Source organism: Triturus cristatus, chromosome 6 (genome assembly GCF_964204655.1).
Source record: "Triturus cristatus chromosome 6, aTriCri1.1, whole genome shotgun sequence".
Lineage (NCBI taxonomy): Eukaryota > Metazoa > Chordata > Amphibia > Caudata > Salamandridae > Triturus > Triturus cristatus.
The window spans coordinates 1,792,088,001-1,792,105,958 of record NC_140589.1 but is presented as its reverse complement, the minus strand read 5'-3'; the positions used below and the strand labels follow the sequence as shown (position 1 = coordinate 1,792,105,958).

The 17,958-nt window shown below is 42.4% G+C and overlaps 1 protein-coding gene across 1 annotated transcript in view; it reads left to right on the top strand.

Annotated features, from left to right (window-relative positions):
- The window catches only part of LOC146822012 (cysteine-rich secretory protein 2-like), a 390,191-nt gene extending 379,760 nt beyond the window's left edge, over positions 1–10,431 (top strand). Inside the window, exon 7 of the mRNA XM_085609952.1 lies at positions 10,322–10,431. Coding sequence (XP_085466078.1) covers positions 10,322–10,431 — 110 coding nt within the window. The remainder of the gene's footprint in view (positions 1–10,321) is intronic.
- The last annotated feature ends 7,527 nt before the right edge of the window (positions 10,432–17,958 follow it).

Here is a 17,958-nt window from a genome sequence, read left to right as displayed (position 1 = left end):
ACCACAATGACTGGAGATGCTAGTGCAGTTTTCATGAATTTCAGAAATCGAACTGTAAGTTGCGATGAGTCGCCTCTCAGACAGGCTTGCAAGTCCTGCTGTTTAGGGCACACAATATTGGCCGCAACCAGAACTTCCAAAAAAAGTAGCTTTTTGCAGCTATAGAGAATGTGAATCAGTGATCCATCCGCTCTATTTGCATATAGATGACATTGTCTGTCGAGCTCATCGAGATTCCTCCAGCCAAACCAATAGGCATTTAAAGGAATTAGTCTGAATCGAAGGATCATCAGCTGTTTTTTCATAACCTTACTGTAAGGCAGTGAAAGTTAGATCGGCAGGACCCCTGGTTCATATAATGTTATAGCACTGGCCCCATGTGCCAGACTCCTCAGAGTTTGAGCATCCTGTTCCCTCGATATTTGTTTTGCCTGCTTGAACAACAGTTTTGAAAAAGGGGACACAGGGAGGTCACTTGACCAGATCTCATGGGTCTCTGAAACATCTAATGCAAAGTTCAGATATCTATGCCAGCTTGTCAAAGGGTTGTTTATGACTTCCCATATGACAACCTTGCCTTAGGTCATATAACTGGGTGTAATTGGCAGTTAGATTTGTGCATTTCTCCCAGACAGTTACATAATAGATGGATTATGTATGCCTGATTGGGCCATCTGCTAGTAAGATGGGGTAAGCGAAGCTGGGCACAGCCCCACTTGCAACTCAATAGGCTGTGCTCTGCCTTCACACAAAGGGCTTGTCACCTTCACATTGTCTGTGCAGACAGCTTGGAGCCAGGTAAGGGGAGTCAGGAAATTCCAAGAGCTTCAAAGAGAAACCTCCAGTAACATCTCCCAACTTCAAAGAAGGCATCAGGTATAAAAATAGGGCACTCAGACCTAATCTTTAGTTTACTTTACGGACCTGCAAAATCACTCTTAGAGGTCTGCCTGCTGCTGAGCCTGCTGTGCACTCCACAAGGCTACTTTGCTGCACACAAAAGGACTGCTTTGCACCCTGTAGCCTGCCTTGAACCTTAAGAGGCCAGCCTGCTGTTTGAGCCCCGCATCTTCATCTGAAACCAGGACTACCAGAATGACTCCAAGGACAAAGTTGCTGGCCTCCTGTTCGGAGCCACAGGTGCATAAACATTCCCATCATCTTGAGCACATATAGACCCAGCCTGAGTGAATCCTGAAACCCCAAATGGTGTTCCACCAGTCCTGGACCTTTGGGTGTGGTGCTAAATGTGCCCAGATAGCCAAAATCCAAAAGTTGGGACCTTTTTGTCTAATAGCTACGCTGAGATATGATGGAAGACCAGAACCAACCAGCTCGTTGTTCTGCCCAAGGTGCATTCCACCGGTCGGCCTGACTTTGCGGCTACTCCCTCTAAGTTCTTCTCCGCTGCAGCAAATTCTGTTCAGCAGTCCTTCGCCAAATGGGGTCCCATCGTCCTGAAACTGTCTCTGGTTAAAGCCTTCTGCCCTGTCCCACTGGAGGTTTTCAGCTTCCATTAAAATGACTACATTTGAACATAGAAATTTTCACCGCGACTTCCTCTAGCGGCTCCCCAACAACGATGTTCCTTCCTCGGACACGGCCTGCAGCCTTACCTCGCTAAACTTAACCTTCTCAGAACATTTTTCTTGAAAATTCTTCTATGTCTGAAGGTAAGTACCAACTGAGCCCAGTTCATTTCCTGTATCTGACCTGTGCTTCATCGCAGTTGACAATATTTGTTTTACTTTGACCCGGTCTCACATGACTAGATGTCCACAGTGGGATCTTTGACCCTTAAGGCACTTGTTTTTAGTCAAAATTGAGAAAATTAATGAGTCGAATACTACTGATTGAAATTCTGTCATTTGTTGTAAAATAATTCATTAAAATGTACTCTATTTTTCTAAATTTGTGTTGGATTTTTCTTGTGTTGTGTTTTCACGTCATTACTGCTGAGTGCTGCATAAATACTTTACACATTGCCTCTAAGGTTATCCTGACTGCTTATTGTGCCACGCTACACAGGGTTAAGCACAGGTTAATTTAGTGACTTTTTGTGGTAAACTCTGCCTGGGATTGAGGCTGTTGCTTGACTAGGGCTAACACCAACAACCCAATCAACAAGGTCAACCAACCAAATTTTTCACAGAACTCAAGACTGGTGTTGTCCTGATTAGGGCTCATCAGTGAACAAAAGACACACGTCTGGTTGGACAAATTGCAACCATTCCTCCTGTTACTTTTTGTGTGCTCTCTCTAACGGAACCCATCCTCCTTTGTTAGTCTCACTGAGTCTATCTCCCTCTCATCTACACAGTACTCAGACTTCACAGGGCAAGTTCTTCCAGGAGTGAAAGCAAAATGTTTTGGTAGCCAGACAGGAATTATGAGGCAAGTAGGGATTTTGGATTTCATGTAAAATCTCCAAACCTCCTTTTTCTATGCAGCAACATCTGTAAAGGGTAGATCTACTTCACCATTGGTGATGATTCCTAAGCAATTCTAATAACACTTTAGGATTTCTCACTTCAACTTTTGAGACAGTTTGCTAAACCTTTTGTTCTGGGAAGGTGAATTGTTCCCCCAATGTTCTTAAAGCCCTTAGTCTGTTGCATTTAAAAGGCATATCAGAAATAATCCGCAAAATTGTCTGTCGAGCTCATCGAGATTCCTCCAGCCAAACCAATAGGCATTTAAAGGAATTAGTCTGAATCGAAGGATCATCAGCTGTTTTTTCATAACCTTACTGTAAGGCAGTGAAAGTTAGATCGGCAGGACCCCTGGTTCATATAATGTTATAGCACTGGCCCCATGTGCCAGACTCCTCAGAGTTTGAGCATCCTGTTCCCTCGATATTTGTTTTGCCTGCTTGAACAACAGTTTTGAAACAGGGGACACAGGGAGGTCACTTGACCAGATCTCATGGGCCTCTGAAACATCTAATGCAAAGTTCAGATATCTATGCCAGCTTGTCAAAGGGTTGTTTATGACTTCCCATATGACAACCTTGCCTTAGGTCATATAACTGGGTGTAATTGGCAGTTAGATTTGTGCATTTCTCCCAGACAGTTACATAATAGATGGATTATGTATGCCTGATTGGGCCATCTGCTAGTAAGATGGGGTAAGCGAAGCTGGGCACAGCCCCACTTGCAACTCAATAGGCTGTGCTCTGCCTTCACACAAAGGGCTTGTCACCTTCACATTGTCTGTGCAGACAGCTTGGAGCCAGGTAAGGGGAGTCAGGAAATTCCAAGAGCTTCAAAGAGAAACCTCCAGTAACATCTCCCAACTTCAAAGAAGGCATCAGGTATAAAAATAGGGCACTCAGACCTAATCTTTAGTTTACTTTACGGACCTGCAAAATCACTCTTAGAGGTCTGCCTGCTGCTGAGCCTGCTGTGCACTCCACAAGGCTACTTTGCTGCACACAAAAGGACTGCTTTGCACCCTGTAGCCTGCCTTGAACCTTAAGAGGCCAGCCTGCTGTTTGAGCCCCGCATCTTCATCTGAAACCAGGACTACCAGAATGACTCCAAGGACAAAGTTGCTGGCCTCCTGTTCGGAGCCACAGGTGCATAAAACATTCCCATCATCTTGAGCACATATAGACCCAGCCTGAGTGAATCCTGAAACCCCAAATGGTGTTCCACCAGTCCTGGACCTTTGGGTGTGGTGCTAAATGTGCCCAGATAGCCAAAATCCAAAAGTTGGGACCTTTTTGTCTAATAGCTACGCTGAGATATGATGGAAGACCGGAACCAACCAGCTCGTTGTTCTGCCCAAGGTGCATTCCACCGGTCGGCCTGACTTTGCGGCTACTCCCTCTAAGTTCTTCTCCGCTGCAGCAAATTCTGTTCAGCAGTCCTTCGCCAAATGGGGTCCCATCGTCCTGAAACTGTCTCTGGTTAAAGCCTTCTGCCCTGTCCCACTGGAGGTTTTCAGCTTCCATTAAAATGACTACATTTGAACATAGAAATTTTCACCGCAACTTCCTCTAGCGGCTCCCCAACAACGATGTTCCTTCCTCGGACACGGCCTGCAGCCTTACCTCGCTAAACTTAACCTTCTCAGAACATTTTTCTTGAAAATTCTTCTATGTCTGAAGGTAAGTACCAACTGAGCCCAGTTCATTTCCTGTATCTGACCTGTGCTTCATCGCAGTTGACAATATTTGTTTTACTTTGACCCGGTCTCACATGACTAGATGTCCACAGTGGGATCTTTGACCCTTAAGGCACTTGTTTTTAGTCAAAATTGAGAAAATTAATGAGTCGAATACTACTGATTGAAATTCTGTCATTTGTTGTAAAATAATTCATTAAAATGTACTCTATTTTTCTAAATTTGTGTTGGATTTTTCTTGTGTTGTGTTTTCACGTCATTACTGCTGAGTGCTGCATAAATACTTTACACATTGCCTCTAAGGTTATCCTGACTGCTTATTGTGCCACGCTACACAGGGTTAAGCACAGGTTAATTTAGTGACTTTTTGTGGTAAACTCTGCCTGGGATTGAGGCTGTTGCTTGACTAGGGCTAACACCAACAACCCAATCAACAAGGTCAACCAACCAAATTTTTCACAGAACTCAAGACTGGTGTTGTCCTGATTAGGGCTCATCAGTGAACAAAAGACACACGTCTGGTTGGACAAATTGCAACCATTCCTCCTGTTACTTTTTGTGTGCTCTCTCTAACGGAACCCATCCTCCTTTGTTAGTCTCACTGAGTCTATCTCCCTCTCATCTACACAGTACTCAGACTTCACAGGGCAAGTTCTTCCAGGAGTGAAAGCAAAATGTTTTGGTAGCCAGACAGGAATTATGAGGCAAGTAGGGATTTTGGATTTCATGTAAAATCTCCAAACCTCCTTTTTCTATGCAGCAACATCTGTAAAGGGTAGATCTACTTCACCATTGGTGATGATTCCTAAGCAATTCTAATAACACTTTAGGATTTCTCACTTCAACTTTTGAGACAGTTTGCTAAACCTTTTGTTCTGGGAAGGTGAATTGTTCCCCCAATGTTCTTAAAGCCCTTAGTCTGTTGCATTTAAAAGGCATATCAGAAATAATCCGCAAAACCATGTGGAACTCTTTTCTGTCCCCGCAACATCCATCCATTTCTCAGCCACTGCATCCCACAGAACTACGAAGGACTTCTCCAGTAAGCATTTAATCCAGTCCTACCAAACGACTGAGCCACAAAGCTATTTGCTCATTTAAGCCTGCCTTCCATTCAGATATAGCCTTTTTGAAGCGCAAAACAATGTGTGCAATTCACACATCTCAGTTTCATGCAACAGTATTGGCTCACAGAGGTTTCAATATATATTTTTTAAACCGTTGTCGTTAGATTTTGTGCAGAGATGCCATATTACAACAGAGATCTCAATTTAAGTACATCTCCTGCAGGTGGAGATTTTCAGTTCCTGTGATGCAAGGCCATGAAAGCGTATTTACTCCTGCATAACTTTGCTTTTGTGGATACTTACAAACCATTTGTGACTCTTCTGTGCCTGGAAATCACCAGGCATAGTCTCCTGGCAAGAAAAGGGTAGAAATTTCATTTGCACCGGCTCTCTTGCAAAAATAGACTTGTGTACATCTGTGCATTGGAAAAAGAAATGTACAAAATTATTTCAGGATTATTTGGGGTAAACTATAACTACCAGAGGTTTAAAGAAGTAACATGAAAATGTTGCGTGGATCTCAAACAATTGAATCACTGCACCCTTCAAAAGTCAGAAAAACGCACTTGAATGTCAGAATATCATTAGTAAAAATACCATCTGGAGTAAATATTTGTCCTAAATGTCACTTACATGAATCTCAACTCATTGGCTGTATATTGGCTGTTATTTACTACAATGTAAATGCAATTGTAAATATTATTTAGGACAATATTTTAATTGCAATATTCTGGAACCATACCGTAGCTTGCAGGAGCAGGTTCAATTTTTAACCGAGCTCCGGATACCTGTATGAAAATAAAACAGAGAAGGCAGTAGAAGGGTAGGACTCCTTGCATGCACCTAGAAAGCCATACCTGTAAATTGGTTCTGGTCTTTAGATTGGCGTAATGGTACTGAGGTTACAGAAGCAAGATAACTCCCTTTGGATAAAGACAGGTGAAGTACAGACCCTGGTGAATGGGCATGCATACCTGGGAATTAATGCCTGAAAGAAGAAAAATAGAGTGATGAGCACAGTTGCCAGTATGTGAAAGGTCCAGAGAAACAAACATTAGTGCAATCCTATTATTCCTTCTGAACCCAGCTAGCTTCTAAAGGATAGGTTGGATGGGGATGGAAAAGGCCCCAGGTGGTACCCTAATTCTCTAACAGTTCGTTCATCCTCTGTTGCTCTCCAATTTTTAGACCATTCGATGTTGTAGGAACGAAATAACCTGACATTGCATTCCTTGGTTCATGGTAGGGAGGAGCAAGACATTCCTTGGGAGTGGTGGTCTTGCATTAGATGCTGATGTGGTGATTCCAGTTTTTAACTTGCTCATTGTTGACTCCTTTGAGCACAGGTGTCTTAGGGACCCCCCATGAATTATATCTGTTAATCAGGTGAAGCTGTATCTCTGCAGGAATAGTAATGTAGCCATGCAGATCTGAGGTTGGTGAGGTCAGCAGCTCAGCGACTAGCAGTGCAGTGTAAGGATTAAACATTCAAGTACTTCAGAATGACTTGGGTCAAATGTGAGTGCTCCAGTACTGTATGTGTGTGTACATCTTATTTTGTTAGAAGTTGCCAGCAAAATTATTTGGATTAGAAAACAAAGAGGGCGTGGCTACGACACCCATATTGGGGAGTTACCACTGCTTTGGTCTATCTTGGATACTTCATCTGGAAGGAATTATTCACAGTGCCTATGCCTTAAAATCACTCTGCCATTTCTGGTAACAAATCTATGTGTAGTGTAACTCCCATGATGCTCGCCTTCCGTACCCCAGAGATGAGCACTAGCAGCTATGCGCTCTTCGATTCCCTCGGGTCATCATCCCTAATCTGTTTCCCTCAATCCTTTTTCCAGCCAGTCAGGAATTATGCTATGAGTCCATTCGGGTAGTGTATTTGTCTACCTTAGGTTCTCATTTAAAGTTTAGCAGATTAAGAACTTCCACCAAAATGTGGCAGAAACCCTGCCCACCACCTTTAAAAAGCCACTGACATCAAAGCACTCTTAATGCAGGCAGATCCACCGCTTACTGATGTATGTCCTATATCTGCTCAACTCTAATTAAGGTCCTTGGACAACATGTTTCGTGTTATCATTGCACATCTATGTTTATTCGATATCAAGCAAAAGACACACAGATGATGGACGGAGTGCAGAGCAAATCAAACATTCACCCCCAAACAATAGATCTGGGTTAAGTCCATCATTCTTTTGTTCACCATACCACCCCAGCCATATGCAAATCAGTCTTGACCCTGTGCCTCATGGGAACAGTCCAGCCCAAACTCCAAACAAGGTCCTCCCTGGACTGGAAACAAGCATCCTGGGACCGGTTTCAGGCATCATCAAATATCAGCCAACCTACTTTGAATCCAGTGACACAGTGAGCCCGGGACCCACGTCTGGGCATACCCAGCGCACTTAGGACGAGAAAGCAAAAGACACACAGATAATGGACAGAATGCAGAGTAAATCAAACATACACCCCCATTCAACAGATCTGGGTTAATACCATTGTTCTTTTGCTCACAATGCCACCTCAGTTTAGACCCAGCCATATGCAAATCAGCCTTGACCCTGTGCCTCATGGGAACAGTCCAGCCTGAACTGCCAAGCCAGGTCCTCCCTAGGACCGGTTTGGGTTCATCACCCCTCATCAGGGCCTGGCTTGGCAGTTCGGGATGGACTGTTCCCATAAGGAACAGGGTCAAGACTGATTTGCATATTATAAGCAAATCCTGTGCACACGTGACAATGAGATTAAATTAGATCACAGAAATGATAACAGGTTTCAAAGAACAATGGGAAGATGTTTTTAATTCAAACGTTGTTTTCCATCAGTACAAAGAGCGCCAGCCGACACGTGTTTCATCAACAGTAAACAACTGTGAATCTTCAGGGCCAATTGAACAATGTCATACGGAAAAGAACGAAAAGCCGTCGGGAATACGAGTGAAGTAGTCTCCCATGGGTCGGTGCGACCAGGAAACCAAAGGGCTGTGTAAGCCAGTGCGTTATAGCTGAACTTGCTTCCGACGGCTTTTCGTTCTTTTCCGTATGACATTGTTCAATTGGCCCTGAAGATTCACAGTTGTTTACTGTTGATGAAACACGTGTCGGCTGGCGCTCTTTGTACTGATGGAAAACAACGTTTGAATTAAAAACATCTTCCCATTGTTCTTTGAAACCTGTTATCATTTCTGTGATCTAATTTAATCTCATTGTCACGTGTGCACAGGATTTGCTTATAATTATTTTGGTATGGGCTTTTGTCCACACCTTATACAGGGGTTTTGGGTATTCCCCTGACCTGATTGCACCGTTAAGCATTGGTTCTTTGTTCTTCTGACTCCATCTGTCCGTTCATCTGCCTTAGCGCCATTTATCCTGTCTCCAAAACCCTCTCTGGTTCATATACTGATTTGCATATAGCTGGGTCCAAACTAGGCTGGCGTGGTGAGCAAAAGAATGATGGAATAAACCCAGATATTTGTGACTGGGGGTGAATGTGTGGATTGTCCAGCATTCCGTCCATCAATTGTTTCTTTTGCATTCGATATCAAGATCAGATTGTAGCACATACCATGTGGAAAGAAAACTATTCAACCCTCCCTGCTTCCCTACCTCCCTCCTTCCCTCCTTGCTTCTCGCCCTCCCTTCCTCCATCTCTCCATTCCTTCCTTTCTTCCTTCCTTTTCATTCCTCCCAATTAAAATCATTAAATCCATCAATCAATAACCATCAATACTCGAAATCTGTATATGTATTTGATCTCTTAATCTTGGGTTTTACTCTGGCAACAGCCACAAGTCTCTGAGATAGCCTCCTACCTCCTTTCATGGTCTCCGCTTTCATTATATTTAGTTTTAGATTAAATGAACCCCATATCATCTCATCGTCTGACTCGTTTGGAGCGCTGTCTTGTTTAAAAGCCCTCTCGCTTTCAATGAGCTTTTGGCACAGAAATTAAACTGCTGCCAAAACAGTGAGTGATGTGGCAATTCAGACACTGACAGATGGTGGGAGTCCGCCAGAAAATAAAGGCATTTGCCCAATTTGTGGCCAATATTAGGGTTCGCCCAACCAATTTAGAGGTGAGAAAACTAATGGCTCCTGTGAGGAAACCGCATGACATAATGACACATCCAGAACTGGCCCACCAGGTCACAGAGACAATTGTCCTGCTCCATTTGGGGCTTGGTGAACATCACTGGTTTTTCTGCCAAGGCTCTTCATGCAAAGCATGGCGGATCTGGACAGGGGTCTTTGATTTTTTTGCTTTTCAGAATTAAATTTTAATATTTGTTTCTGAAAATGAAAAATAAAATCACAGTCCGCAAAAAAAAAGACTGCCTCTTCAAATGTGATGAAAGTGTACCCACCATATCAGCAGACACATTTAATCAAAAGGTACGGGGTCACTAAAGACAGTAGGAGGTCCTCCTACAGAGTTTAAATGGCATGTCAGGCTGATGGGCTGAAGGAATGCCCTCCAGTGGCTAAATGACTCATAGACCCCACTGACTCTTGTATAGAGCTTCTTCTTGGTTGAACTTTGACACTTTTGCAAACTCTCCGTTTTGTGTTCGTATTTTTATAATCATTTATTTTTTATTTTTAGAACATCCTACAGGAGCAATGGATGAGACTTTGAACATATTTAACAAACAATTGAAATAGTAATTCAAACTTAACAAACAATTGAACGGTAATGAAGAAGAATAGATATTATCCCAATAATATACTAATATTCTATCAAATCATTATGAATAAAAAGGAGGCAGCAAGAGACTGAATAAGAAAAGAGAACAAAGACTGCATTTTGCCTGAGCCTTGATCTGCCGCTATAAATGAACAAGGCTTCCCCACCTTGTTAGCTGCTTGTTCTCAGTGACATAATGTACAATAAGGAGGATCACCTAGAACTGCCATATCTCACAGATATTCATAAGCCTTGGGCTGAAATGGGGAGCATGTGTGTGTGGAAGGGGGAGCTTATGATGCAGTATCCTGAATTACACCTCTGCCTATGCTGAACAAATACGTACATGCATTGTCTCATATCATCAATGAAAGAATTGTTCTCATGTTTCTCTTGTTAACAACTGTGTGATTTTTTTTCTCCAGCCAATCCCTGCTTATATCTGGACAGCAATCCTGAATGCCCTACCTATAAACCACAGTGCTCGCAAGCGTCCGTGTCTTCTGTATGCCAAGCAACATGCAAATGTGGCTAATGCTCCACACTGTAGGAATGTAAGAGGTATATGGGCAGGAGTAAAATAAGTCACAACGACGTTTTTCATATTTAGCATCATGTACTAAATTCTTCTACAATGCTCACTAGGCTACTATCATTTATTTTTATGGTGTGGTTTACATCTTTGTGGTGCACTGCTGAGTGTTATGCTGGTTGTTAATGACCTTATTCCCAATTACTGGAGTGATCTGCAGGTGAGGATTTGTGATGAAGAAATGGCTATTTAAGGACTAATATAGTCTATCAAAAGGGATATAACACTATGACCAATTTTGTGCCTATTGAGGGAAGAATGTTCTAAGCTGAACAGGAAGGGACATAATACAAACATTTACTGTTGGTCTAAAATGCCTCCAGCAGACATTAATCATCCTCTACTACTTTATTGACTTACAAAGCCACCAACATCCACCTTTTCTAATAAGATTATTCTAAAACTGATATATTTTGTACTGTACATTCAACCTTACACTGGCTCTCCGTTTTCAGCACCCTTTGTTGCACTGTAGGCAGCATTTAATGGTATTTTTGATTTTCTTGGCAACTGTCTCAAGTCAAAGGTCTTTTAGAGCATTGGACTGTTGAGACCTCCATTGTCGACAATGAAGTGGCTCAGTGCTAATAATGAATATTAGATTATTGGACTGTTGAGACCTCCGTTGTAGACAATGATGCAGGTCAGGTCTTATAATGGATATTAGAACATTAGATTGTTGAGACCTCCATTGTAGACAATGAAGTGGCTTGGCTTAATAATGGGTATTAGAACATTGGACTGTTGGGACCTCCATTGTAGACAATGAGGCGGGTCAGGCCCAATAATGGGTAATATAGCCCCTTTGCTTCAGCATTCCAAAGCTTCCTGTTTCCACATTTTTCATTTAGATAATTCTGTCCTCAGTGGGTGAAATTTTCTAACAGCATTAGAATCCTTCTGTCAAGGGCTGTAATGGTTCTTAAAGGTCCTCTCCCTCTTTATGACATCACATATTACATCACATGGTAAAATGTTTTGAAAAAAGAGCATAGAATGTGTGTTGGGTGATTGCAGAGGGATGGGGTCAGGGCTTGTCCAAATGCCAGCCCGATACATAACAAATGCAGAACGCGCCAACTAAGCCTCACTGTGCAATGTCCTCGGTTTTGTTGTTTAAATACAATCAGTGATTTCAATAATGATGTCATTTAGCATGTCACGAGTGATGTAATATGTGGAGTCATAAGCAGTGCATGATGGGTTGCAATTATTATAGTTATTTGACTAACCTGTAAGTGGTGTATTTCAGTGGTTTGGGGATTTTTAACGTTAGCTCCTGTCTCATTCCAACATATAACTATAACATCGCTTTAACCTTTGTTTTGACAGTGAACTTCTGGTTTTTAACATACATTTAGGTCTTAGATCCTAACCTAACTATGCCACTTCACTTTTAGCTTCTGTGAATATATATGTATATCTGTCATGTGAAGAACTGTAATTATATACAATGATTCATGCTATTGAGACCAAATGTCCAAATCAGCATTTTGGCTGAGAATTGTCAAGTGAGTAGTTGAAAGCTGAATGTTATTGTATATTGAGCAATACATTAAACATTCTTGCATTTTTCTTGGCTTATCATCAGAGTGAGAGCTGAATTCCAGAATATTTAGAATGTATAAAAATGTATTGGCCTATCGGTTGTGATTTCATAAACTGAAACATATTTTCATTATACTTTTTAATAAATATATGTTTCTCAACTGATTCAGTCGGCAAGTGGTTTTATGCATATAGTAACAGAACATTAAAACAGAGGCTTGTGGCATTGTCATTCTCATCTAACAATAAATATTAAAACAAATTGGGTTTTTATAGGACTAGTCAAGAATGATATACTATGACTATAAGATGCATTTGCCATTCTCCCAAACTTCAATCATATCCTTTTGACAGCGGAAAGGGGTAATGAGCCTCCACCATTTTCTAAAAATGAGACACAATGCTGCCAATAGTACCTGATCTAACTTGGCACATATTTCATTGGAAGGAATAAAGGTTAAGTTGCCTATACAGAGCTTTGAACATGAGACTTGTATATCACAGACAGACTTCAGCAGAGTGCTTTATGTTATGGTATGTCATGTCATGTTTTGTCATGTTATGTTATGTATATTGGAAGAGCATGCTGCTGCCCATGAGGGTGTCCTAGCACTGAGCCTGTGAGTGTGCCTAGCCCCACCTATGGTAGGTTGAGTAATTTACTTGAAAAGCCAGGCCTTCAGCTTCTTGTGGATTCCAAAGAGAGGAGGAGGCTCTGATATGGAGAAGTAGGCTGTTCCTTGCTTTAGGAGCGATGTAAACGAAAGCTCATCCTTCTGATCTGGTTCTGTAAATGTGCAATATGTTGGTGAGTAGGAGTCCTGCAGAGTAGAGGTGTCTGGATGGTTGGTGGAGGGAGATGCAACTGTTCAGGTAGGTGGGGCCTGAGTTGTGGAGTGCCTTGAATGAGTGTGTGAGGAGTTTGAAAAATGTGCATTTGTGTTTTAGAAGCCAGTGTGGTTCTCTGAGGTGTGGTGTAATGTTAGTTCTGTGTGGAGGCTGATGATGAGTCTGACTGCAGAGTTCTGGGTGGTATGCAGTCTTCTAGAGAGTTGCTTAGTGATTCTGGCATACAGGGTGTCCTCATAGTCCACTGGTGACTAGGGCTTGAGTGGCAATTTTTAATGTGTTACTTGGGAGCCATTTGCAGATCTGCCTCAGCATCTTCATGATGTGGAAGCAGGATGCAGTGATGGCTTTGACTTGTGCAGTCATATCCAGTTTGCTATCAATGAATATTCCAAGATACCTGAAGTAGGTTCTGGGGGTGGGTGTGGGTCTGGTTTAGTAGTTTCTCTTAGACCTTTGCCGGGTATCGTTACAGGGAGATGGGTCTGTAGTTGGAAATCATGTCTGGGTCACAGGATGGTTTCTTGATAAAAGGGCATGACAGTGGCATATTTTGAAGTGTTAAGGAAAGTGGCAGTGTCGATGGAGGCATTAAAGATTGGTGTTAGTGCTTCACTGATTGGTAGGAGTCATTTTGTGGTGGCGTGGTGGGGCAAGGGTCAGCTGGAGCCCCCAAGTAGACAGTGTTCAGGGAAGCAGTGATTTCTCCAGTGGTGATGATGCCCACGAGGTCAGGTTTCATTCATCATCCATGATGGGAAGTTGAGTTGCAACAGTAATGGGGTGTGGTTGAGTGTTGAAGCTGCTGTATATGCATGTGAATTTGTTCCATAAGAATTTTGAGAGGTTTTTTTCAAACTTCTTGTGATGGGGCGATGTTGGAAGCAGCAGGAGGTGTGGTGAAATCTTTGATGCTGGCAAAGATTCATTTGCTGCTGTTAGTGTTGATTGATCTGCAAGAGGTGTGCCCTTGATGTTCCATATCTGCTGGTGGTAGCTTTTATTGGTTGCTTTGAAGATGTCTTCATACACAGTGAGCTTTATGGATACATGTGCAAGGACTCAATGCCACAATCTACCACAGAAAGGCATAGGGAAAACACCTCCCTGAAAATTGTAAACTAATTCCTATGTTGGTAAGTAGTGTCAAAGCTGTTAAAATTAGTCGTGTTAGACTGCATTAGACTTGGAAATAGACCTTTTAAATATGGATATGATAGGTTTGACATCACCACACTTCCTATGGCATTGCTTCCTGTAAAGACATCATGAACTGTGTATGCTAATTAGTCTCCCCACTTACTTTTTAAGAACTAGTGCCAGGGTTTAAATTGTATGAAAATATAGTGTCAGAACTCGCAGAGAATTACTCTGCAGAATTCTTCGGAGTTACTTCCGGGGAGTTCTGCCCATCCCTAGTTTTGCCTATTTAGCAGCACGATTCCTACAAAAGTGAGTGGCATTTACTTTGGGGAATACGTCACGTAATGTGCTCTTCAAAGGTGAACAAAACAGGTTTTGAGTTGTTTCCTAAAGCATGGAAGACCACCCTGAGATCTTAGGGCCAGTGGTAGGGAGTTCTGTGTATAATGACAAAAACACTCACCGTAGCACTGCAGTGTTCAGGCTTGTCGCTGGAACAAAGCTCTCTCTTCGTCACCTCCTGGTAAAATATGAAACTTTGCGTTGGTTAACCTTCTACTGCTGATATTTCAGTATAGTGCAGTAAGTGAGCCCAACAACAGAATATCTTCTACCTGTTTTAGTGTCATGCCTGAAGGGTGAACTTCGCACAGTTCTGGTTTTACAGCTGAAAGTACAATAAATACTAGAACTCGCAAGTCACCCGGGCCACCTGACAGATATGCAACAGCCCATAGACTATCCTTAATCGGCAGTTTACAGTACATTGGGAACCTCATATGATTAGCTCACTGTGAGCTCTCCTTCTTTTCTACCTCCCCCACATACCCCGCATTCCCAAAAACACAAGGTATACTGGCAAGGCACCTATGCCTTACCCAGGTCCTTGCCGTTGATCTCAAAAGAATTGTCCAGGTCCATACAGCTATTGGACACCAGAGAGACATGCTTGATTTTCAGTATTTCGTCCTGTGCAATATCCGCCATTCTTCTGACAAAGACTCACTCTACAATGAGAGGAAACGTCCTATGAGGAGGGAGAAATGTGGGAGCATTTTGGGGCTCTTAAAAAGGCACATAACATTAAACAGCCTGTGCCTCGACTGAACAGTTTTAACAGCAAGGCTGCTTGGCCACCGTAGGAAGGAAGATTTACAATAGTAAATAAAACGATTAGTCGTGTGCGTCAACATGAGGTAATACGCAACCAAAGGCATTGAAGAGAGGCTGTCATTACCAAAACATGGTGGGATAATGACCAGTGCTGATTAATTCCGCCGGCGGAATGGCAAAACATATTAGTAATTCTGCATTACAAGAGTAACGGGGAATTACTAAATTCCTCCAATTCCGCCAGTGGGATTAAAAATTTCACTCACCCCTAGCAGTAACCACAATTTTTCTTAGGATGAACTCACAAGCCAACCCTAGATTAACCTGTGCTCAACCCTCCAGTAGCTTGCCGCAGAGCAATCTTGCTTAACTCAGAGGGAAAGTGTAAAGTATTTGACTAACACTTCAAACAGTAACACAGTAAAAACACCACTAAAGGAGCCCACAACAGAATTAGATTTTTTTTTTTTATTTATATTAAGTAAAACAAGACCAAAGCAACAAAAATTCAATGAGAAGATCCGGAGATATTGAATTTAAAGCTTTTTAGAGAAAATATCGGCAAAAGACGTAGAGCGCCAACTGTGGATATCTAGTTGTACCGGACTGGGACAAAGTCACAAGTTTAGGCCTACCGCGATGGTGCACAGGAAAGCTACAAGGACCCAGTTAGGCCAGCTGAACAAAATACCTTTAATCCTGGTTCGCAGAGGGTTGCAAGGATCAGCATTGAGAATGCGCAGGTTCTCTGATGCGGTGCAAGAGAATTACAGAAAGAGGGAAGAGAGGTGAAGAAAGGAGAAGAAAGAAGAAGAGAGGAGCAGAAAGAGGTAAGAGAAGTACAGAAAGAGGAAGAAGGGTACAGAATTAAGTGAGAGAGATGAAGAAAGAAGCAAGAGAGCTGCAGAAAGATGCAAGAGAGGTGCAGAAAGAGGCAAGAGAAGTGCAGACAGAGGAAGAAAGGTACAGAAAGGAGCAAGAAAATGCAGAAAGTGGTATAAGAGCTGCAGAAAGAAGCAAGGGAGGTGCAGTAAGTGGCAGGAGAGGTGCAGAAAGAAGCAAGAGATGTGCAGAAAGAAGCAAGAGAGATGTACAAAGAAGCAAGTGGGGTGTGTAAAGAAGAAAAAGAGGTATAGAAAGTGGCAAGAGACGTGTAGAAAGAGGTAAGACAGGTGCAGAAAGAGGCAAGAACGGTGCAGAAAGGGGCAAGAAACATGCAGAAAGAGGAAGAAAGGTGAAAAAAGAGGATAAAGGTTCAGAAAGAGGAAGAAAGGTGCAGAAAGAAGCAAGAGAAGAGCAGAAAGAAGCAAGAGAGGTGTAAAAAACAAAAGAGGTGCAGAAAGAAGACAGTGAGGTACAGAAAGATGCAGGTGAGGTTCAGAAGGAGGCAAGAGAGGTGCAGAAAGAAGCAAGACAGGTGGAGAAAGAAGAAGGAAGGTGCAGACAGAAGCAATAAAGGTGCAGAAAGAGGAAAGAGAAGTGTAGAAAGAGGCAAGAGAGGTGTATAAAGAAGCAAGAGACATGCAGAAAGAGTAAACTATGTGTAGAAAGAGGCAAGGAAAGTGCATGAAGAAGCAAGAGAGGTACCAAAAGAGGAAGAAAGGTGCAGAAAGAGGCAAGACAGGTGCAGAAACAGACAAACTGAGTGCAGAATGAAGCAAAAGAGGTATAAAAAGAGGCAAGAGAATTGCAGAAAGAAGCAAAAGAACTTCAGATAGAGGAAGAAAGGTACGGAAAGAGGAGAAAGGTGCAGAAAGTGGAAGAAAGGCCAAGAAAAAGCAAGAGAGTTGCAGAAAGAAGCAATAGAGATGCAGAAAGATGCAAGAGAGTTTCAGAAAGAAGCAAGAGGGGTGCAGAAATAAGCAAGAGAAGTGCAGAAAGAAGCAAGATAGGTGCAGAAAGAGGCAAGAGGAGTCCAGATCCAAAAAGAGGCAAGAGGAGTAAAGAAAGAGGAAGAAAGGTGCAAGAAGAAGAGATGTACAGAAAGAAGAAAGAGAGGTGCATAAAGAGGCAGAAATATACAGAAAGAGGCAAGAGAAGTGTAGAAAGAAGCAAGAGAGGTGCAGAAAGAGGAAGAAATGGGCAGGAAGAAAGGAAGAGGAGTCAATTTCCAAAAAGAGGCAAGAGACATAAAGAAAGAGGAAGAAAGGTACAGGAAGAAGAAAGAGATGTACCGAAAGAAGCAAGATAGGTTCATAAAGAGGAAGAAATGTGTAGAAGGTGGCAAGTTAAGTGCAGAAAGAAGCCAGAGAGGTGCAGAAAGAGGAAGAAAGGTGCAGAAAGAGGAAGAGAGGTGCAGAAACAGGCAAGGGAAGTGCAGAAAGAGGAAAATAGGTGCGGAAAGAAGCAAGAATGGTGCAGAAAGAGGCAAGAGAGGTACAGAAAAAGGCAAAAGAAGTGCCGAAGGATGAAGAAAGGTGCAGAGAGAAGTAATAAAAATGATGAAAGTGGCAATCGAGGTGTGGAAAGAAGCAAGAGAGGTGTAGAAAGAAACAAGAGAGGTGCAAAAAGAGGTAAGAGAGGTACAGAAAGAATTGAGAGAAGTGCAGAAAGAAGCAAGAGACATGCAGAAAGAGGCAAGCAGGTACAGAAAGAGGCACTAGAGGTGCAAAAAGAGACAGGAGAGTTGTGGAAAGAGGCAAGAGAAGTGTAGTGAGAGGAAGAAAGGTACTGAAAGAGGAAAAAAGGTGCAGAAAGGAAGAAATGTACATAAAGATGACGAAGGTTCCAGAAAGAAGCAAGAGACATGCAGAAAGAAGCAAGAGAGTTGCAGAAACAAGAGAGTGAGGTGCAGAAAGAGGCAAGTGAGGTGAGAAT